The 21,571-nt window shown below is 35.8% G+C and overlaps 1 protein-coding gene across 1 annotated transcript in view; it reads right to left on the reverse strand.

Moving 5' to 3' along the window:
- ITGA1 (integrin subunit alpha 1) overlaps positions 1-14,653 on the reverse strand; it is a 48,389-nt gene extending 33,736 nt beyond the window's left edge. Inside the window, exons 1-7 of the mRNA XM_042875261.1 lie at positions 14,537-14,653; positions 11,656-11,768; positions 10,602-10,690; positions 10,397-10,511; positions 9,591-9,718; positions 3,919-4,067; positions 1,554-1,704 (exon numbers count right to left, since the gene is read on the reverse strand). Coding sequence (XP_042731195.1) covers positions 1,554-1,704; positions 3,919-4,067; positions 9,591-9,718; positions 10,397-10,511; positions 10,602-10,690; positions 11,656-11,768; positions 14,537-14,610 — 819 coding nt within the window. The 5' untranslated portion in view covers positions 14,611-14,653. The remainder of the gene's footprint in view (positions 1-1,553; positions 1,705-3,918; positions 4,068-9,590; positions 9,719-10,396; positions 10,512-10,601; positions 10,691-11,655; positions 11,769-14,536) is intronic.
- Positions 14,654-21,571: the final 6,918 nt, after the last annotated feature.

The following is a 21,571-nucleotide window of genomic DNA, read 5'->3' on the forward strand; positions in this document are numbered from 1 at the left end:
ATATATTATCCTCAACTGCTGCTTTCATCCTTTCATCACAAAATTCCTACGATTTGTTAACATAGACCTTAATTTAGAAAACAACAAACAAACAAAAAACAACCCTGTCCCAGACAGAATGTATAATTGTACTGACTTCTGAATATGTACCACCAGTTCTTCTCACAACACAATATACAAACAATTAAGGACATACTTATTTATGAACAGGATAGTTAGTTTTTGTAACGTATAACTTTGCCTGTAAATACATCATGACATTACATTCAGTATGATGCTACAAGACTTCAGATTTGGCTAACAGTTTCAAAATTGCTGCCGTAAAAATTCAGGATGCCTCAGAATAAAAAGGCTAATTTTTCCAATTCTCTGACAAACACTTATTTTTTCTGGGGGAAAAAAAATAAATCTGTGCACTTTCTTGCTTTGAGAGGGAAACCCCAAACACATTTCAGTGTTCTAGCATTCCTGGACACTGAAGCAATTCAAATTTGGTTTTGACAGTGATTTTAGCTAAAAATTATTGCATAATCAGCAAGGACATTTTTTTTCAGTGCTCTCTAGCTTCATAAATGCAACTATTGAAAATGCCACCTGCATGTAACTAATCTTCAGTTCTATGATTTTATTTAATTTAAAGACAATTACTTTCTTGAAAATGTTGGATCCCCTATTATGCCATTGTACGGTTACTCATGCAAGGAAAGTAAGCTTTTCGTCATCTGGTAACAATGCCACCAAGGGTCATTCTTTAAGGCATGAAGGGGAAATAAAAAATCTATACTTCATCAGTTTTGGTGCTTGAGATTATTTAGTCTGTTCTCAGAACCAGAGAGTATTAATAAGACAGGTTGTTCTTACTAGGAGAAAAAAAGAGAGAGAGACAGGAACAGAGACAACCCAATGTATCTTAAAAGTTAATGAGAAAAAACCAGATGATTCCAGCATAGAATATACAAATATAGCAGAGGTTACACCAAATCTATCATTAATTTTTCCATAACACTCTGTATGAGTTAGCTTTCATCATATTTAACCTCTCATTCAGCTACTGATATTGCTCAACATGAAATGACAACTTCAGTATTCCAGCACACAGTGCATCCATAACGCACCTTTGCTCTTATTGTTTATTTCTAAGTGGCTAACATGTTTATACAAACTGTTCAGAAGATTTGAACTAATCTTCTCTGTTCACCATTCCTTTTTTTTTTTTTTAAAAAAAAAAAAAAGATTATATTTTATACTGCCTCTTAAACTCTTCCATTTATCTTCACAGAAAAAAAAAACCACAAATGAACAACAAGAAAAAACCAAACCAAACCAAAAAACCCACATACACAAAACCAACCAAAACTAAACCTTAAACCTTGTCAGATAATTTTTTCTTTCATGCTTTAAGATCAGAAAAAAAAGGTAATTTTTTTTTTTTTTAAATCTCCGAAATGATTATATTTCCATCAAGATTCTGTGACATAAGCATTTTAGACAGACATCTGAAAGGTGAAACACTTTTCAGACTCCTACTTTTATTCCCATTACTTTTCACTTACAGCAATTGCAAATCTCTGAATGTTTTCATCCTCACACTTATCAATCACTTTTTGTAATCTGTAGTTGTCGTGTGATTCCCCATCAGTCACAATAACCATTACTTTTTGTACTCCTCTTCGTGCACCATGAGCCTCAGTAAATGCCTCTTCCCTAAAGGAGGTATAAAGGGTTTGAAAAAGGCAAAGTCAACATCTTGCACACACATCATTTTGGTTAGTCAACCCTGATACAAAATACGTTACATTAAGTAGAACGTAGGAAAAAAGAAATAAAAATTAACCAGGAGCAAATACAAACAAGACCAATTGGAATTTAGATGAGAGTTTACAGTCAGTGTTTCACAAGGATTCTTTCAACTGTGACAGAAGAAAAGCACAGTGTTGGATGGTGAATAATTATTTTCCTAACTGAATACACTGTCATCTTAAAAACAGTTTTGGTAGCTTAAAAAAAAACAAAAAAAAAAAACATGTCAATCAAAACCCCTCCTCCAAAATCCACATCTGAAAAAAGTCTATTTTCATACTAAAACAGCACTTTCAGAAGCCAGAAGTATTTCTTCAGTTACCAGCACGCATCTACAGCAAAACAGGATGTTGTAGACGTGGCAGAAGTAGGCTCCCAGTGAGTGACGGCAGGCGTGGGTGACTCAATGAGCACGGCAGATGGGGAAAGGAACACTGAGGGGGTGTTCATGCAGGCTGGGCATGACATGGTTCTGCACGGAACCATAAAAGTAAACTGTGGAATAGGGTTCTGGAGAAGATGGAAGCAAGGCTTCCTCTTTTTAGAAAAGTATCACCAATCTTAAAGACTGCCCACGCAAATAAAAGCTAAGATTCATCTCGGATGACAACCAAAAATGGAAGTTAGGAGGGACTGCAAGAGCTGAGGAAACTTTGTTGATACTTCCTGTACATACCAGCCTGTGAGGGTTTGTGGTGCACAGGGACTTTCTGAACCACATACACTTTCTCAGTATTTGCTAATTGATTCTGCGTGAGCTTGCTTGGGCTCCATGGAATTCCTACTTGTAACAAAGTATTCCTCAAATATTACTGTGAAAAAGTAATAATGTTGTTGGGTTTAAGGCATAGCATCAACAAATCAGATACTTAAACAGTTAATCAGTAAGATGCTGCAGATTTAAACTAGAAGAATATTTGGGAAGAGAGACATGCTATGTCATGGAATAAAGTAAAGCTGTTATGCTAGAAGTAGGAGAAAAGGGAAAAAATATGAAAGGCTTAGCAGTACAGATCGTTGTTACACTTGTGTGTATGAATATAGTTCATTCTTGGGTAATCTGTGCTAAAGCCATCTCAGAGTCTGATCACACAGCACGTGCAGGACAGTCAGGGCATCAGGCCTGGCCAGCATGGAATCATATAAAGCAGGTCCTGCTTGACCAAACCGATCTCCTTCTATGACCAGGTGACCCACGTAGGGGGTTAAAGGAGATTCAGAGGAGGATCACAAGGATGATCAGAGGGCAGGAGCACCTCTTCCGTGAAGATAGGCTGAAGCAGCTGGAATTCTTCAGTCTTGAGAACAGGCTCCAGGAGACCTCATTGCAGTCTTTCATTGCTCAAAGCGAGTCTACAGGATAGACTGGAAGGGACTTTTTTTTTTTTTTTTTTAAGTCAGGGAGTGTAGTAGTAGGACAAGGTAGAATGGTTTTAAACCAAAACAGGACAAATTTTGACTAAATCTAAGGGAGTAATTCTTTACTATGAGAAAAGTGAAGTGCTGGATGGAACAGGCTGCCCAGAGAAGCCTGGATGCCTCTACACTGGAAGTGTTCAAGGTGAGGCTGAATGGAGCTCTGGGCAACCTGATCTACAAAAAGGCACTCCTGTTGGTCTTTAAAGAACTCTCTAACCCAAACCATTCTAAGATTCTATGAGTTTTTATTTTCCCAGTGCTCTAGAAGATTTAAAGACTTCTGACATAAAATTTCTAGACTTGTTGACAAACGTGGATTTAAATCCCACAATAATCTTAACCTCAGAAGAAAGAAATTAATATTAAAATTTCAATTTTTTCCCATTTCCTCTGAAAAACTTAATTTCATCTATCCCTCTGCATACACAGCTCCTACCTAACCTACATGTATACCCAAGTCCTTCAATTGCCTTCGCTTAGGACTGCAAACTTATTCCACGTGTTTTCTCTTTCCCATTTCCTTCATTCATGAAACAGCTGCCTTTTCAGGGTGCCACATGTAACTGTCATTGAGGTTGGACAGGTTTTTTATCCAGCCTCACCTTAAATCTCATTTATCTAGCTAAATGAAGTCATCCTATTTTTTATATCTTTTAAACTTGTTCCTGTCATATTCAGGAAAATATTTAGTGAACTTACCTTGCTGTATCTATTCCAAGGGCTGTCATAGTTTGTGTGCCACCTCTCTGACGTATTCTCAGGGCTGCAGCCATCACTTCTTCTGTTGTTGAGTAGGTATTCAGGTAAAATTCATGGACTACAGTCTGCCCATACTGGACAATTCCAACCTGAAACACAACATTTATATTAAAAATCAACCACCACTAAAGAAAGTAGCTACATCTCTTGCAGTGAGGTAAATGCTCATCTGTACCTACAGCCAGGAGAAAAAAATGTACTCCATGTCTTTTCCCCAAGTATGAAGCACTTATAAGCATTTGAGAAATAGAAACTGGAAAACAGTTAACATCAATGAAATCTTTTCAAGTTTCTAAGCTGTTTCTTTATTACAAATGGGAACAAAGTAAAATGTAAGCTCAGCTCCTTGTTCTTCCTGACACAGGGTCATTTGAAATGCAGATCTGCTCACTTCTAGGACAAGGCACTCAACGCCCTAACAAGCAGTCACAAGTTTTCAAAGGGATTTCCTTAAAGAATATGAGACTGTACTTCACATACAACTCCTAATTCTGTCCAAACATAAAGCTCTATAAATCAACAGACTATTTGCACACAGCCTAGAAACAACACTCTGTTGATAAACTTAGGTCATTGGGGTTGAGAGGAAGACCTAAGCAACCATATCTTTATAAAGACAAAAGAGCATAACCATTATGACAAGAGGAGGTAAGCCAAAGTAATATCCCTGACAAGTGTCAGAGGAAAAAATACAAAATGGCTGCTCCTGGAATAAGGGAGTGATGAAAAGACTCAAAAAAAATGCAACCACCCTGGACTGAAAACAAACACAAATGCTTGAGGGAACCTGCTGCAAAAACAAACTGTAAAATGAAAAGAAGATAAGCAATATCCTTAAATACTAATTAATTTCCCTCATTCATTTCTGTCACTTTTAATGTTTTGGCAGGTACTTGACAGCTTTTACTGGGAAGAATCCACACAGTGTTCCATTAGCATATTTCAATTTTATGTTACATATGGCAATTTATAGGTATTATTTAGGATAATGCAGTATTACATGGCACATTTATGTCTCACTCATCTATTTTTAAAACCACTCTAGCATGTAGATACTAAGCATCACATTATTTTAGAGGTGGCTTAGTACGTCCTTTGCAATTGCTTTGCAAGTGTTTCCTGGGGTACTTTCATAGCCTCTCAGATCATGCACAATGTTTGATTGCTGGCATTCACTGCTTATATTTAAACAAAAAGGGAGACTTGTAGTAGAAGAATAGATTTTGTCGAATTTTTGGTACTAGTCTTTGATGTCATGAACATTATGAAACACTACCTAAATAAAATTACAAAAGTATAATGCAAAATCTATCCCACCTGAGTCATTTTAAACTTTTCTCTCTAAGTTTTTCTCTAACCGTTTTTTGGCATCTGTCTGTGAAAGCAACACTTAGACAACATGCTATAATTGTTTCTGTTCTGTAGATAATACTATATTCATGACTGAATTTTTTTTCTTCTTTTTGTTTTGTTTTGTTTTTGTGGTAGCAGTCAACAAACTATTTCTAATAATTATTTTATTTTGCTAATGATTATTAGCAAGTTATTAGCCTCCTTCGTATAACCTAATCTGAAAAGGATGTTGTTGATCATTTAGAACAATTACTATTGACTGATGAAAAACAACAGGTTTTCATCATGGTTGGCCTTTTGGATCAGGAGGAAAGCCTCAATTATTTCAGTACCATGCACAAGAAACGCAGCAAGAGATTTCTGTTTGTCAGTGAGACTGCTTTTTTGGATTCAGACTCCTTCACTGAAGATTTTATTGACATCAAGGGTTAAACTGATCACTGACTTCTGCCAAGATCAGGATAATAAGTATCTGCCCATCTTTCACTGTTCGAGAGACTCATGCTGATGTTGTCTTTTTCCTAAAAAAGACACTGACTTGTATCATTTCCTACTTGAGAGGAAGCACTGTACATGATCACAGCAAGTAAACATTTTGAGCATTTCCTTCTCAGGAAGTGAATAGGAAGAACATCTGAGTCTGGAGAACTGTGCTGTGTTGTATAGCTTGTAAATCAGGAAGGAAAAGGGGCATGTGGTTATCTTGTGGGATACAATTGTTCTGTGAGACCCTTCCTTAGCAGTAGTGTTGAAAACACTAGTCATCACGTTCTACGTCTTTCATGGCATCAGTGATGAGCCACACCTCACAAAAGGTAACATAACTTCTCAGAATAGACAAAACAGTTCTAGGCTGCATGTCCAGGTCTCCTGCAGGATCATAAATTAAAGTTCAAGTTTTAAAATTAGAATTTTATTATATGAGATGGTGATGAAGGTTTGAATCTAACAGAAAACCATTAATGAAATACCAGCGCAGTGCAAATATACCATTATATGATAATAAGCATCTTCAAACTGCATAACTTCAGCAACGCTAATTTAAATGAACTAATTAGTTTAAATCTGGAAAACACAGTAGAGTTATGCTGATAAACATGAATTCTGCTCCACTTCAGAAAAAACTACATTTTTCCCAACATTATTGACTGTAATCTACTGAACATCTTTTTAGTTATTAAATCTAAGCTCAGTACCCTAGCATACCGCAGATCCTATATTATACAAGGGAATAATTCTTTAATTGTCTCCAGTTCCTATGAAAAAGCCATTGCAACAGAGAACATTGCAAGTGAAAAGGCTGTTCTACTTTGGAACAAAACATTCTAAATGACAATAACTTCCCGTTGTTCCTTCTGTTAGTGAAAGCAGACTCTTTTTTGGAGAGCATATTCTGGCTTTCCTAATCAATTACTAAACCATGTTGTACATGGAAATTACGTGATGGGATTCACATCACAGGGGTGTGGGAAGTACAGCCAAACCCAGCTACAATTTGTTTGGTCTACCATGCTCAAAAAGAGTCAGACACAAATTACCTTTAAGCCACTAAAGGTGCCTTTCTCCGTTCTGTTTTTATTTTTTTAAAAACTTCTTTAAAACAGTTCTGTTCTTCTGGATATAAGATACGACACGACATGATTTATTAGTCCACTGATACAATCCTTAGGGACATAATAAGGATCAGGCCAAATACCTATGGCTCTCTTGTGTTAATGGAGAATAAAAAACATGTTTTAAAATTTCTGAGTGCCATTACAGTAGAGCTATGAAGTTAGAATTAAGCATATTGAAGTATTTTTAAAATATCCTTCTATGAGAAGGCTGTTCATATACAAAGGATTGAAAAAGTGCATTCTCATATTAAAAAAAAGTTGTCTCCATAGAATTTAAAAGAGAAAAAGAAAAAAGTTATTTCTTTGCAGTTGTATTAAAAAGTGAAATAAAGCAGAAAGAAATATTTTTGTCTTCACATTATTTTTCTCATTTAATCCATATTCCATTTCCTCTTCTCTGTTGTCATGTTTTCTTTCCAACTTCTATTCCTAGGCTTGGGATATGTACCTTAACTATCAATAAGGCATTATTTTTCAGAGAAGGGAAAACAGGAAAGGAAAGAAGCATTTCTGAAAAATATTATACTAAATTTGTCTTTTTGCATCTGAATCTTCTAGCTTTCACTTTCAAATATGCCAAATGGGATACTGAGGAATTTCTGTTCTGACTTACCACAACCCTAATGGCTATTGTTCATGCACAGGGTAAATGAGAGTGGAAAATAATTCTTCTAAGTTGGTAATCAAAACATAGCTTTGAACAAGTCACACCCAAGCTAAGAAGCTATTCTGTAATCACTTCATTCCTTTCCTGAATGAGAAGAAAACAATTTGAAGCCAGTGAAAGTACACTGGATTTCAATGAGCTCAAAAATCCTAAGAAAACGAACACAGGAAAAAATGGTTAAAACAGAGAAAGTAAACAACTGCTCATTTATTTCTATTTTGTTTCTAGATGAAGGAGAAGAAACCAGCCTGCTCTGCTATTTCTCCTCTTTCCTATTCAACAGTAGTTTAAATGCAACCTCTGAGAAAGGAGAAAGCATGGGTGGAAGAAGCAGAATAAACTTTCTACTGCCTGTGGCTATGAGTGCGTTCTTAGATAGGGAGCAGGGGGGAAAGGAGAGGGCTAGCTAGGATAAAATTCTTAGGAGGAAGGGACAGGAAAGGTAACGAGTTCTCACAAAAATCCTTAAATATTTGCCTTCCATTTCCATTTTTCCAATCTTTCTCTTCCTTTTCCCATTCTTATCTGCCCCTCAAATGTTTCAGCTCTTTAGTAACCAGATGCCAAGGCTGACGCTCTTGAGTAAATAAGCATACATGTGAGAAGGGTAGCTATGCCAAAACTTGGAAAGAATGGATTTTGCAGGTGGAGATAGCGGACTGCCGGAATGTGAGCAGGAGATCAGCAAGAAGACCTTTTGTGCAGGACAAAGCAGGAATCCAAAATCAAGTAAAAGAGGTGTGGCAATGTAAACAAATTCAGAATCTCAGGGTGAGGAACAGGGTGAGGGTGCAGTATCATTCATTGCCCTACATACTCTTCCCATGAAGCCGTTTGGGCACAAGGAGTAATGACTTTCATGCAGCCATTGATCTTTAAGTATTTTCCCAAGATACTATGTGTACTTGAGCAATCACCACTTTAAGGACCAAGAGCATTTTTTTTTTCCTTCTGTTACATCTGACAGTGTTTTTCCCTCTTCCTCACACTATCTAGGAAAGTGGCATGTATAAAATAAGAGGACACAGTTGTGAAGGTGACAGTTTATACGTAACAATTTACCAGCTTGCATTCAGCACAGCCAATAGGGGACTTGGATGTTAACCCTATTAACTTGGAAAATGACAGAGATATTCTTTGTGGATAGTTGTATCCTTTACATCTGCAGGAGCTAATGAGAAGTAGCAAAAAGATTTTTGGCCTATAGCACATGAAATAACATAAAGGATCATAAAAAATCCTTTACTTTGGGAGGAGAGAGAGGGTCAAGTGACAGGAGGTTCTTGTCAATCAAACTTTCTATGTTAAAATGTTGGCCCCTTCCTCATTTTATGGTCAAATTGCTGTTTGCATACTCTATTGAAAACTCTGTGAAACATATCACGCCCTGAACTGTGATAATTGGTTGTAGCTTCTGATGAAACTGCTCTGATTTACTGCAGCAGGGAATTTGGGCCTTTTTAGGAAGAAAAGAAGTTTCTGCCATTAAAGAAATGCAGCTTTAAAGCCATTTGCTATTGTCATTTCAAATTTATATGCTTGGTGCTCCACAGAACAAAATTTTGAACACCGCTCCAGAAATCTTACAATCAAGAGTCTGAACTACGAATGTCTGTCTTAGAGGAGCAGTAATGTCCTTTGTGCTATAAAGACAAGAAGCAACTGTGAAAAGGAAGGGAGCAGGAAAGGACAAAGCTCAGACTGCCTTACTTAAGACACTTAACTTCTGCCACTCAGTTAGAAAATTGGTCTCTTCAAGCAGACTGAATAGCTGGAGAAGAGAGAGCCTCCCTGACATCACCACTCAGCAGCATAGACAGACTCAGTAGTAGTTTTCAGCTGCTTTGTTCTTGCACTCTATTACAGTATGGTGTTATAATTACAAAGAGTTCCATAGACAGTGCTCTTATTTAATTTCCTGTGATTTTTTTCTTTGCCCTGCAAGTTAAACAACAATAAAATGTCTATTACTTTACCTGTGTTTGCTGAGGACCTATATCCATGTTTCTCAGAAGACTGTTAAGGAAGGCTGTGACACTCTCCCATGGATAAATGCTATTGGACCCATCAAGGACTATGACGATGTCCAACTGGGTTTTACACTCTGCAACACAGATGGCCACGTAGTAATTGATTTAAATAAGGTTCAAATATATAATTCCAGCTAACTATTATGATTATAATAATTACTTTTATGATGTACTAATAAACTTATATCCCTCTATAACGGGTCTGAGCTGATGTGCTTGATGCAAATTGTCATTCAACAACTTTTCTATGGTAGTTTATGTGGTTTGGTATTCCTTTGAACAGCAAACCACTCACTTGCAAAATGATGTTTAAGAATGGGATTAGAAGATCACATAACTGGAATATTTACTGGTGAGCATGCCTTATTAAATACCAATTCCTCTCTGATATTCCAAGGTACCAGGCCTTTAAGATTTTTATATTACTAAATTGGGTTTGAATTAAGTTTTAACAACATGCTGTCATTGTTTAACAAGAGCCTTTTGGCCTTAAGTAAAAAACATAAGCAACTATTTTTAGCAATTGTGTTTGGATGTTACATAGCCCTCTAATAATTGTTTATATGAAGATAAACTCCAAAATTAGAAAGAATTTAGGTTATATACTGGCAATGAAAACATTTACTTAACTTGGTAATGCTACTAGCTAAGGAGAGGAGTTTGTACTTTTTGGTATGCCTGTGTGTATACATTCATCTTGTTTGGCACTTTGTATTTTCAGACACACAAGAGAATTCCTGTGGCATGCATACCTTGTACAGATGGAGCAATTGCTTTCACAGTTTCAAAAGTGGAGCTGACATTGGAGCAGACTCCAGTTGTGTAATGCAAACGCCCACATTTATAAGCATAGAGCGGTCCACATGCCTTTAAAAGATGAAAAAGGGTGAAATATTTGGTATGGTACCTAAGGAAAACACAGACTTCTCTTGAAATTGGCAAAAAGTTCTTCCTTACCAGAAAGCCTCCTTTTGGGTTAGTGACTAAGGTTGTTCCAAGAGTCATGTTTTCTTTTACTTCCATGACGTTAGGCACTGAAGTAGCGTCTATAAATAGATTAAAATGTTAAGTATTTGAGAATGTGGAAACAAAATGTTAAAGTATATATCTGCTACCATAGGGCTTCCAGCTTCTAAAATAAAACACAGAATGACACTGATTCCATCAAATATTTTAGCACCCCTTCATCCTCGTCTTTCAGTTCCAATGAACAAGAAAAAAAATTGAGACTGGCTTTTATCCCAGAAAATTTGTCTGCGTTGCTGTCTCAAATAGTTTTCTTTAACTACAAAAATAATAAAGTAAAAATAACAGCACTATAAAAGCAAAACATTATTGTTCACACAGTTTTGTCAAATAGAACACATTCTTTTTTTTTTTTTTCCTTGTCTTGCTATACATGAATTATAGCTTCTATGTTTGCAACTTTTTGATTTTTTTTTACATTACTGACATTAAGATTTTCAAGGGAAAAGAATGAAAAAAATAGGGTGACAGGCATATTTAGGAGAATTCATATCAAGGGGAAACCTCTTTCTGTCTGCAGTGAGTATCTCTTGACACTAGACAAAGAAACAGATGAATATTTACCTGCACCTTATTTAGGTACTTCAGTTTGGCTCTTGGTAGTTATGTGATTATCAAAATCTTACTGAATAGGCAATAGGAAGGCTCTCATTGGCTCCAGGGAGCTTTGGAAAGGGTGGCCTATGAATCTATGATCCTTGGTCTTTCTGCCAGAATTTCCAAACCACAGTCAATCAGTGCCAGTCATAACAATATTTGGATAACACAGCCAATGCCCATTCTACAAGTACAAGCATGTTTTCCAAAGGGCAATGAGGAGCTTTAAAATAAAAATGTTTTTGACATTACAAACAGAACTTCCTTCACATTTACTTCTGAAGTCAGAAGTAAATTTTCTCAATAGAAATAACTTTAACACTTATTTCTTAAATAAAAATCTCTTAAAATTCAAACCTCCACATATCAGCTTCATTTGTTTTCATACCTGGTAAATTCAGCTTTATGCAGGGGGATTGGTTGTCCCTTCCTACAGGGCACTTGTACACATCTCCTGTTCTTTTCTCAGGTTGGCCAACTAATGGAGAACCAATGAGTACCCTGCAAATTAAATATGTTATCTGAAATTTCATCTTCCACTAAATGCATGAGAATTGGCAAATAAAATTTACAGACAGAACATATCTGCAGCAAGCTCTTCACAAAGAATGTAGAATGGAAAATAAGAAAAGTGTCTAATATTGCTCATTCAGACACATTAAAAAGAAGCTCTTCTGTTTCTTCTTTAAAAAGGAACATGGAAAGGAAATATTCCTATATACCAAATATATATTTAAATAGTATCAGTGGGTGGATTTTCAAAAAACATTGTGAGCAGTATGGAAGGAAAAATATGTTTTATTTGTGTCATTCTTGATTGTTAATATATTTTAGGAGAAAAATTTCAAATGTCAGTGCTGAGCAGGGATCAAATTCAAAAGGGGAGGCTCTCAAACACCAAGCAGAATGTGAGTCAGCAGTTCAAAATACATTATAGATGGCTTTTATTCTGTGCAATTAAAAAAAAAAAAAAAAGATTATATGATCAAAAATCTCTATTCTTGCATAATATTTTGTAAGCACTAAAAATTAACATTCACTCCTAGATTCAGTGTTTCAGCAGAAAATGCTTTTTAGAGATGGCTGCTGTTTTTGTTTTCACATCTTTGTCAGCCTCGCTACCCGGTGAATGGCTGACTCCATTAAGTGAAAGGAAGAATTCAAGTTAAAATGGAATCATAGCACATGATGGAAACAGAAACCCTGCCATTAAGAGTAATAGTTATGTAAGATTTGCTCCTGGACACTTAGGTGATTATGAATAGTTACTGTGAGAACTAATTTTGCCTTTGATCATAGATTAATGGTTCCAGGCAGAAGATATATGAACCAACTACAGAATACAGGTAAGATGTTGTCTAAGGATTTTAAAAAGAAGCTGAAAGGAGAATTTAAACCCAGTACACCATCCAGCTTCCAAATGAATATACTGAAAGAGCTTATTGTGATCCAGTATGATTTTTTAATATTTAAAAGCAAATCAAATGGTCTGAGCACATATTATATCTGACTGATCTTTCAAGCTGAAAAAAGAACATTACAGCATACACCAAAACTTAGAAGCATGCACAACAACCTCTAGTGCATCTCTGACTTCCATTTAACTGCAGAAAAGCTGAGTATGCTTGACATCGCACAAGAGGTGATCAATCTCAGTAGGACTATGACCACATATTGTGCTTTTTTTCAGAAAAAAAAAAAAAAAAAGAAGAGTCATGTGAATTAAGTGGTTTGAAAAGCCACTTTATCTGTTGGCCCAGTGGACTCTACTTTTTCTTTGAGAAACAAGTGCAATCTGGTTTTAAGAACATCTGTTTCCGTTGAAAAACTCTACCTGGGATATTTAGGTAGAGTTATAGCACTTGACAAAGCACCACAAAAGCTTTTTATATTTAAACTACCAGCCTGCAGCTTTCTTGCTCAGTACGTTGTTACACTGCAGGAAGCTGAAAGCTTGAAAACTTAACAGCAACTTGGGAGTTAAGTGTTCACAGATGTTGACACTCATTGGCTTAGACTGTGGTCTTCCTTTAGCCAATGGGAGAGTAGTAACTTCTGGCTCATATAGTTTTTGCATGTACAAGGTTTCAGGACAGTCATCGGCAATATTACTGTACAAAATACCTGCTCCTAGAATGGACGCCACTTCCTAAAAGTCTAAATTAGCTCAAAAAAGGTCATTATTTATCTTTCTTTCATTATCTGAATGCAGATTGGTATTTAAACATCCTGCAACAAAGACAGTCAAGACCTAGCACTTTCAAAAGCAGGCCTTGCGATTTCATTTCAGTGAGCACTTCCCATGCTGTGCAGACTCAGACACTGATCAGGCCTGGTGCCTGAAGAAAGGATCCACTGAGGCACCGCGGAGCAGCGTAGCTGTCAAGTGGCCACATGTCCTTCATCCCAGGCTGCCAGCAGGAGTCCCTGGGGTTTATCAAGAATGTCAGATTGCTGGCAAAGCTTGTGGAAAAACAGAGAAATCAGCTAACAACGATGCAGACCTCAGGGTTCCCAAACCTTTCACCATTCAATTGCTATTTCAGTCCTCCAACCCCATGATTTGCTTGTGATGTTAGTTCTTACGAGGCGAGAACATAAACTGCTTATCAAAAGACTGACAAGTAATGATAATGGTAAGCACACCAAAATCAAATTTATAATTCAGGAGAATTATAAAAGGAAACGGCAGGTGAAGAAGGCAGCGCCAAGTCCCAGATGACAATATATTACCAACTGAGAGATACAATTAGGCCTCCAAAAGAGAAGCTAGGAATTGTATTACTAAACGTTTTGACAGAGAAACCTTCTCACCACAGACACCAGAAACTCAGCTCAGATAATGACTGACAGAGCACTTCAGGAAAAGATATGTAAAACAGGTTAGGTGCAGCAGGAGCAATTTCACTCATGATACGTTAATATTGGAAAAGATGAACAATTATTTGGTAATATGGAGAATGGTAAATGGAGAAAAGAGGGCTCGGACAGAACATAAAGCTCAGCTCTAGCATGGAGAGAATTTACCCAATTTATGAACTCATTTCTGTCTTTGAGGAAATCACGAAAATATAAATTTTGACTTTGATTTTTTTCACCCAAACTTTGCATGCGTCTCTATGGCGGTTCATCAGTTTAAGAAATCTGATGAAGACTGACAGAAAGCGATCCTGCTTAAATATTGGGCATATTTAGAAACACAGTATAGAACTTCAGTCACTGAATATCTGATAATTCGGAGTTTAAACTTAAGAAAAAAATCAACTTACCATTTTCCTTCCTCATTTTCATACTGTTGAACAGTGTACCCAAACATGTCTTCAAGAGACCCACTGAAAGTCATTGCATTTTTCACATCAACATTGGATGCACCAATGAGGTGAATGAAAGCTAAAAAAAAAAAAAAAAAAGTAGCAATATGCATGAAAACCAAGACTTTTAGATAACAAGGTTCAGTTACTGAGGGTAAATGACAAGGGTTGAAAACGGCATTTTAAGCATGCTTACCATAGCTAGCAAGAGACTTAAAATGTACTTTCTCAGACATACATACACAGCTATATTTAGAGATGGACTTCTGCAGCCAAAACCTATATGTTATTTTGAAAAGTCAAAATTACTGAATTACTAGTCAACATTCCCACACATACACGAAAATAAGGTTTTTTCACTTTTCTATGTTCTGAAATTCTAGCAGTGATTTCTTCTACCCTTGTTATGCTAAAGTCAATTTTAAATCATTGATTCATCTGCAGAGTGGTGCCTTTAATACAGAAGAACCAAAACTTAGTCAAATTTATAAAGCATTAAGATTAGTTGAACAAAACAGTTATATAGAACTTTTATCTGAAATAAGCATTTTATGATCATTTGCTGAAATTTAACAGTTAATTAAAAAATCAAAATTCATAATGTTTGCTGCATGTCAAACCATTCAAATAATGACCAGTTACTAAAATACTTCTGTTACTCATTACTGAGATGATGATGTTCTCATAGAAAGCTTGTTACTATAATTAAGTTTCCAAATGGTCAATACTAATCTGTCTCTCTCAGCATTTTATTTCCTGCTTACTGCAGTAAAATATCACAAAAAGACTATTTATCACATAGTAGGTATTTCCAGTTTCACTGAATAGCAGAAAAAGGAAAAGTTTGTGTTATTTCAGCTTTATTTCCTCCAGTCAGAGTCAGGAAATACAAAATAGGGAACATACTAAAGCAAATCTTAGTTTTATTCTTCTGAAAAGATTAATTATAAGCAATGGGGAAAAAAATAATGGGTGACAGTATGATGGGAAAAAAAATTTGCAAGAAAAGTAATTCATGCATCTTCTGCCTTTACTAATTGTTTAAGTATAATTTTTAAAAATGTTGCTATTTCTCTTTATGTGCAGAGGATATTTTTCTCCCTCTCTCTTGGTAATCAAAACGTAACTAAATCAATAAAATATCCCTTAAAAAAAGTAGTGAATTGTCATTGTCTTAAATGTTTTTAATAGCATTTTGAGAATAAATATAATTGCTATTATTTTTTGACGTAATGAGTACGATGAGAACATCATAACATAGATTCCCAATTTACCTCTTATGCAATTAAACAGTTCCAATGAGATTGCCTATGCAATGTCTATCACACAACATTCACTTCATTCATTGTTTCTTCACAACAATACAGCTCAGAAAACTATTGTGATTTTTACAGCGTATTCATTATACACTTGGTCCCTGAAGTTTTCAGAATCTGAGATGTGATCCACTGAAACATTTTTAATTTTAAAGAATATATATTCTTTTCTAGATTCCAATATAACGAAACCTGAAAATGTGAAATGCTAAACAACAAAGTTGACATTTTCTTTTTGTCTTCTACCATTTGCTACTACCTCCCCAAAGCCTCCTAATTCTGAGAGAGGTCAATTCAGAACCACAAATAATAATAGCTTTTAAGAAGTAGAGTTAGAAAAATTAGAAGTTGCTAGGAGGGGTTAGACCGATCAGAAGTAAAAACGAGGACATACCACAGAGCAGGGAACGGGCCTATAGATCTTGTTGACATGTTTTATATGTTTTGTATGCTAAATAGCATATATTCAATGGATAACTAGGTTAATAAAACATAAAACCACAATTTACAAACCATATAGGAAGTGCACCTGATTCAGAAAATGTAGATTAAAAGAGTGGAAGACCACACAGGAGGAGCAGCTATATTTTCTCTGTGTATCAACTTCCATTTACTCTTGAAGATCAAATGCTATATAAAGACTTGATTTGATCCAGTAAGGCTTTCATTTTCCCCAACTTCCAACTTCAGTTTAGCTAGAAATCAGATGTTCAGAAGTTTGATTTTATGATACATTGTCTGGGCTATTTTACTATGCAAACACACAACACAACCTCCTGTGGCTTCCATGTTGATCACAATATATCATGATCGTACTGAATAAATGTAAAAGCGTGCAGATGGCAAACTGAAAAGCGGAGTTAGCAGTGATCAGTGTTACACTGCCAACTAAGAAAACTAAGAACAACTTCACTTTAATGGTTTTCAAGTTTTCTTTCATTTCTTTCAGTATGTTATAAAAAATTGGCAATTCACAGTTCAGTAAAAAACTGAAATTGAGACTGTGAAAATGATGCTTTATAAGCACTATATAAGCAAGTATATATATAACAGTATTTAGCTTGTATTCTTCCAGATTCGCAGTTTCTCTCTAAGTTGTATGCATTCTCACCTGGTTCAAGGAAACTGATGCTGGAAAAGTAAAAAGAGTACTGGCAGAAGCCAGTGGAAAAACAAAAACTACAGTGATGTTGGAGAGAATCTTGAAAGCTACATGGAATAATAAGAAAAAAAAAAACAACAAAAACCTGCACTTTTTTGAGGCATACGGTGCTTGGCTACATACATAGTCACAATCACCGTAGGTAAATTAAGATTTTGAATGATTCTGTGATGTGTTAACAGAATGACTAAGAAGGTAGGTCAAAGTACAGATCAGGGGACGCACAATATAAATGTTTATCAAAGGATAAAACTGAAGTTTAAGCTTCTATGTTCTCATTTTATAATAAATGAGAAACTGCTGAAGAACTGGGACAAGGACCCTCTCACTGCTGATTTGAAGAGTACAAAAACTTGCTAGTGCACATGGTATTCATAGTTGAGTACAGTCTGTACCTATGCATGAAAGGTTAACACTCAGTCACCAAGACAACAAACCAAATATTATTGTAATAAAGTACTGCAAACCTAGAGTAGTAGCTCATACTTGTCCAGTAGCCACTAATAAGATTTTTCCTTCCTTCTGTTATACTTAACAGAAGTTTTAACCAGACTTTCATGCTGTCTGCCTGATTGTTGTGTTAAACTAGACAAAAATGCTTAAAATAGATTTTCCTGGTACTTGTCTGTGTGCTTATTGCCTGGACCTCTAGCCTCTGCAGACAAAGAATTGCAAAAGAGGCACCCACATTTTCTCAGAATAGTTGAAAGTAAACATAACCAGAATGGCAGCACAAACTTTAACACCTGGCTCTTGACTGCTGAAAAAAAACGTCACCTCAAATCACTCACAATAAATGACACCATGGAAAATAACTGAACCGAGAGAAGAGAGCATCTTCAGTTTGGATATTTTGTCTCTGTATGGTCTGTAGCTAATAACAATTGCACCCTCTATAATCAGAGGTTATTCTTGGAAAGGACAAGTTTGTACATTACATTCAGCAGAGCTTACCATGTTGGCTGCACACCACTTCTCTACATCAGAATTTCGTCAGAATCACCCAGGAAGTCAAACACTTTGTGCTACAGCATTTTAAAAGCCCTTATTAATTCCTCTGTAATTTGCTAGGAGAGATTTAAATAAAGCAAGTCTGAATGCAGCCATGAAAGAAAAAGCAGAAATATCTTATGAAAGTATGCACAACTAGAAAATAGTGGGAAAGTCCAAAAAAGGAAAGCCTGTAAGAGAAGAACACTCTGCGTCCTTCCTTGGAAGTAAAAGAGAAGTTTAAAATGAAAATTAAAATAACACTAAAATATTTTATAGACTTAGGAAAAAAAAAAAAAAAAAAAAAAAAAACAGAAAAAAAGAAAATACTGCTTTGGTGTCTTGTAGTGATATTAAAATGGTATTTTAAATGATCTGTATGCAATATAAGAGTGCAGTGTGGAACAGTGTGTTTGATAAAATTGTAATGAAACCTAAGTGACATTAGGAAGGATGACCAAGCTTCTAAAGCTGGGATGCATGACAATTAGCCAGGGGAGCAGGATTGGGAATATTGCCTTGGACTCCCACAAAAGCATAACATGAAAACAACAGAAAACAATATCATTCTTCACAATTAGACTGCCTCTGACTGGTAGAAAGGGAAGATTAAACATGCATTTGCTTGCAAACATTAAAAAAAAGTGGTATTTGTAACATGATGTCTAGCATACAAAAGTAGATTATTTACAGGTGCACTGAAGGGGAGAATCTTCATTTTACCTTTTACTTTACGTGTAATAATGTCACTGCAGCACTATACACAACTTATGAAATAGAGAGTCAGTTACTGAGATCCCAAATGGAAGAAAACATGCTTGTGTGGTAAAATCACCATCTGTGAGCTGGAAGGCCAAAGTGCTTTGTCTTCGTGCTGAAGGCCACAGAGGCTGTGGTAGGAGCCTGCACTGCATTCAGCTCTGGCTGACTAACTATCGTTGTATTTCAAATAAAGCTGTAGATTAAGAAAAAAAGAATGGAGAAAAGTTTAACTCCTGGAAATTTTTCAGTGGAGCTTAAATTGAGCTATTTATTTTTCAGGGCTACAAAGGAACCTTTGTTTAATTTTGCCTCCAGCTTTTTTCTTTAATCTTTAACCTTTGAAAAGGAAAAGACTTACTTTCTGGAGTGAGCCCGTATTATTAAAAAAGACTTATCATTAAATGTAGATAAATATCCAAAAAAGACACAGAAGTGCATGTTTGGAAATGGTTCCAGGTTCAGTAGCTACTTGCTTTTCAAAGCCAAATTTCAAACTCATTAAATAAAGCTTCCTCTGCCAGCTTTTGTACTGAATAACTTGTACTGGAAAATAGCTTTATAATTTGGTGTCAAGCCTGAAAATATAATGAATCGAAGCTTTGTAATGTGATTCCGAATGAGTAACTCAATGCAACAGTTAGAACTTCTGTACACATAATAGCAGAAACCAAGAATATCTGCTCCACTCAGCAGCCATCAGAATAAAACCATATTATCCAAAGTTTGGAACATTTAAAATCATGCCTCTCACTGGAACATTTCTTAGCATTTTGCAGTTTCTCACAGAAGGGAGAAAAAGTCTTAAAAATATGCAGTCACTTACAAAAAAATGTGAGGTCAGCTCCTAGACATGTACAAATGTATACAGGCTTAGAAAATTCAGCAGCTTGCTGAAAGGCAAATAATTCCCAGAAAATGTTTGAGCTCATCTTCAGTGATGTTCAGGCCATCTTTTGGGTGTACTTGCTCCATTAATACTTAACAATGCTCAAGAACCTGAAGTCTTTGTGTCTGCCTCTAGCCACATTCTTCTCTCTTGTCAAAGACCGTTCTTCCCACCACAACTGCTTCTTAACAACTATCTACCTATTTACTGAATTTTTTTTTTTAGATTGAAGATATTTATAATTATTTGCAATTAATTCAAATTTCAGACAAAAGCGAGGTTAAAACGTCATGCATATTGTTTTCTGGAATGAAAATCAGAAGTTTAAAAAGGAGCAAAATATTAATTTTGTGCAAAAAAGTTAACTGAATAAACAAGGATTTGTTATCCTAAAAAAAAACAAAAAACAAAAAACACAAAAACACTAAAACATGTTCCTCACAACACTCTAAAACTACTAACAATCTGTACATTTTCTTCAATGCAAGATTTCTCTGCATTGATAGGAAGGATCAAATATGATGTTTCAATTAATTTTCTACGAGTTTCCTATGTGCCTAGTTACATTGGATCTCAGTTTTGCCAGCTGATGTCCTGCTGCCCGTAAATAAGCCTCTGTGTAGCCTCATTGAGACCAGTACAAGAAGTCAGGTACAGTTGTTGCTTCGGGAAACACATGCTAAAATCCTTAGCAAGCATTAAATCCTGAGTGATTTTTCACCTGACTTCATATTGTTAACTGGACTGCTAATAGGCTTATTTCCAGTAAATTTTGTTTCTGTTATGCTAAATGAAAAGCCCACGTAGATTAAACAACAATCTTACACTTTCTTCTATACAAGGATGCAGCTTTTGAGTATCCAGAGCCTTATTATTATTATTATCATGCTAAATAATTTCTAAATATTTCTAAATATTCTTTCCAGGTTTCTAATGATATTAACTTCTGTAACATGTTCGGCAGGAGGAAGCAAACTCAATTTTTTTCTACTCAAACAAGGAGCTCCTTAGTGCTTAGTGCTCCTTTTCTAGCCTTATATAATCAAAAAAATCACTTCAAGTAACAGATTCCCCAACATTATGCTTATGACTCAGTCTGAAGATGTTGCAATAACTGGGACTGTGCAACAACTACGTCAAGAAATGGTATGCCCAACTTGACACAGGACTACTCCCTTACTGTTAATTATCAGCTAGTTTACACACATTTTTGAATCAGAGAAGTACTTTACAACACATCAGAGTTGAAGCTCAGATGAAAGACCCCAGATATGTTATCAGAAATTCCGAGTCAGAGGTGTTAATAGGTGTTCTGCATAATGCAAGCATTATGACTATCCTCCACTCAAAAACAGTTTATTTTGATAGAGTGATGACTTAACTGCAACATGCTCAATATCTTTCATAATCCAGTGTACTAGTATACAGTTTACTGTACGGTCAAGGAAGACAAAGCACTGAGTTGGAGTAAATTACTACCTGTTAATGTTCAAATGTCAAATATCATTGTCCATATTTCTAAGCTTATGAATCCACCATCCAGGTGGGGACATACACACCTCAGAGTTAATCTCAGATGTGTATAATAAAAGAGAAAAAAAAAAAAAAGAAAGAAAGAAAAACAACTTGCAAACTACATTTAATAGGCAGAGAAGGAATACCTTTCCTTATATTTCTGATAATAAGCCACCCATGATAATTTTCATTGGTATACCTAAAACACCTAGAAGTCCATCAAGAGAGGGGTGGCCAGCAGGGACAGGGAGGTGATTGTCCTCCTCTACTCTGCTCTTGTGAGGTCCCATCTGGAATGCTGCGTCCAAGTGTGGAGCCCCCAGTACAAAAAAGACAGGAAACTGTTGGAGAAGGTCCAGAGG

The sequence above is a fragment of the Lagopus leucura genome, unplaced genomic scaffold (genome assembly GCF_019238085.1).
Source record: "Lagopus leucura isolate 7727_CA_CO unplaced genomic scaffold, USGS_WTPT01 Super-Scaffold_100014, whole genome shotgun sequence".
Lineage (NCBI taxonomy): Eukaryota > Metazoa > Chordata > Aves > Galliformes > Phasianidae > Lagopus > Lagopus leucura.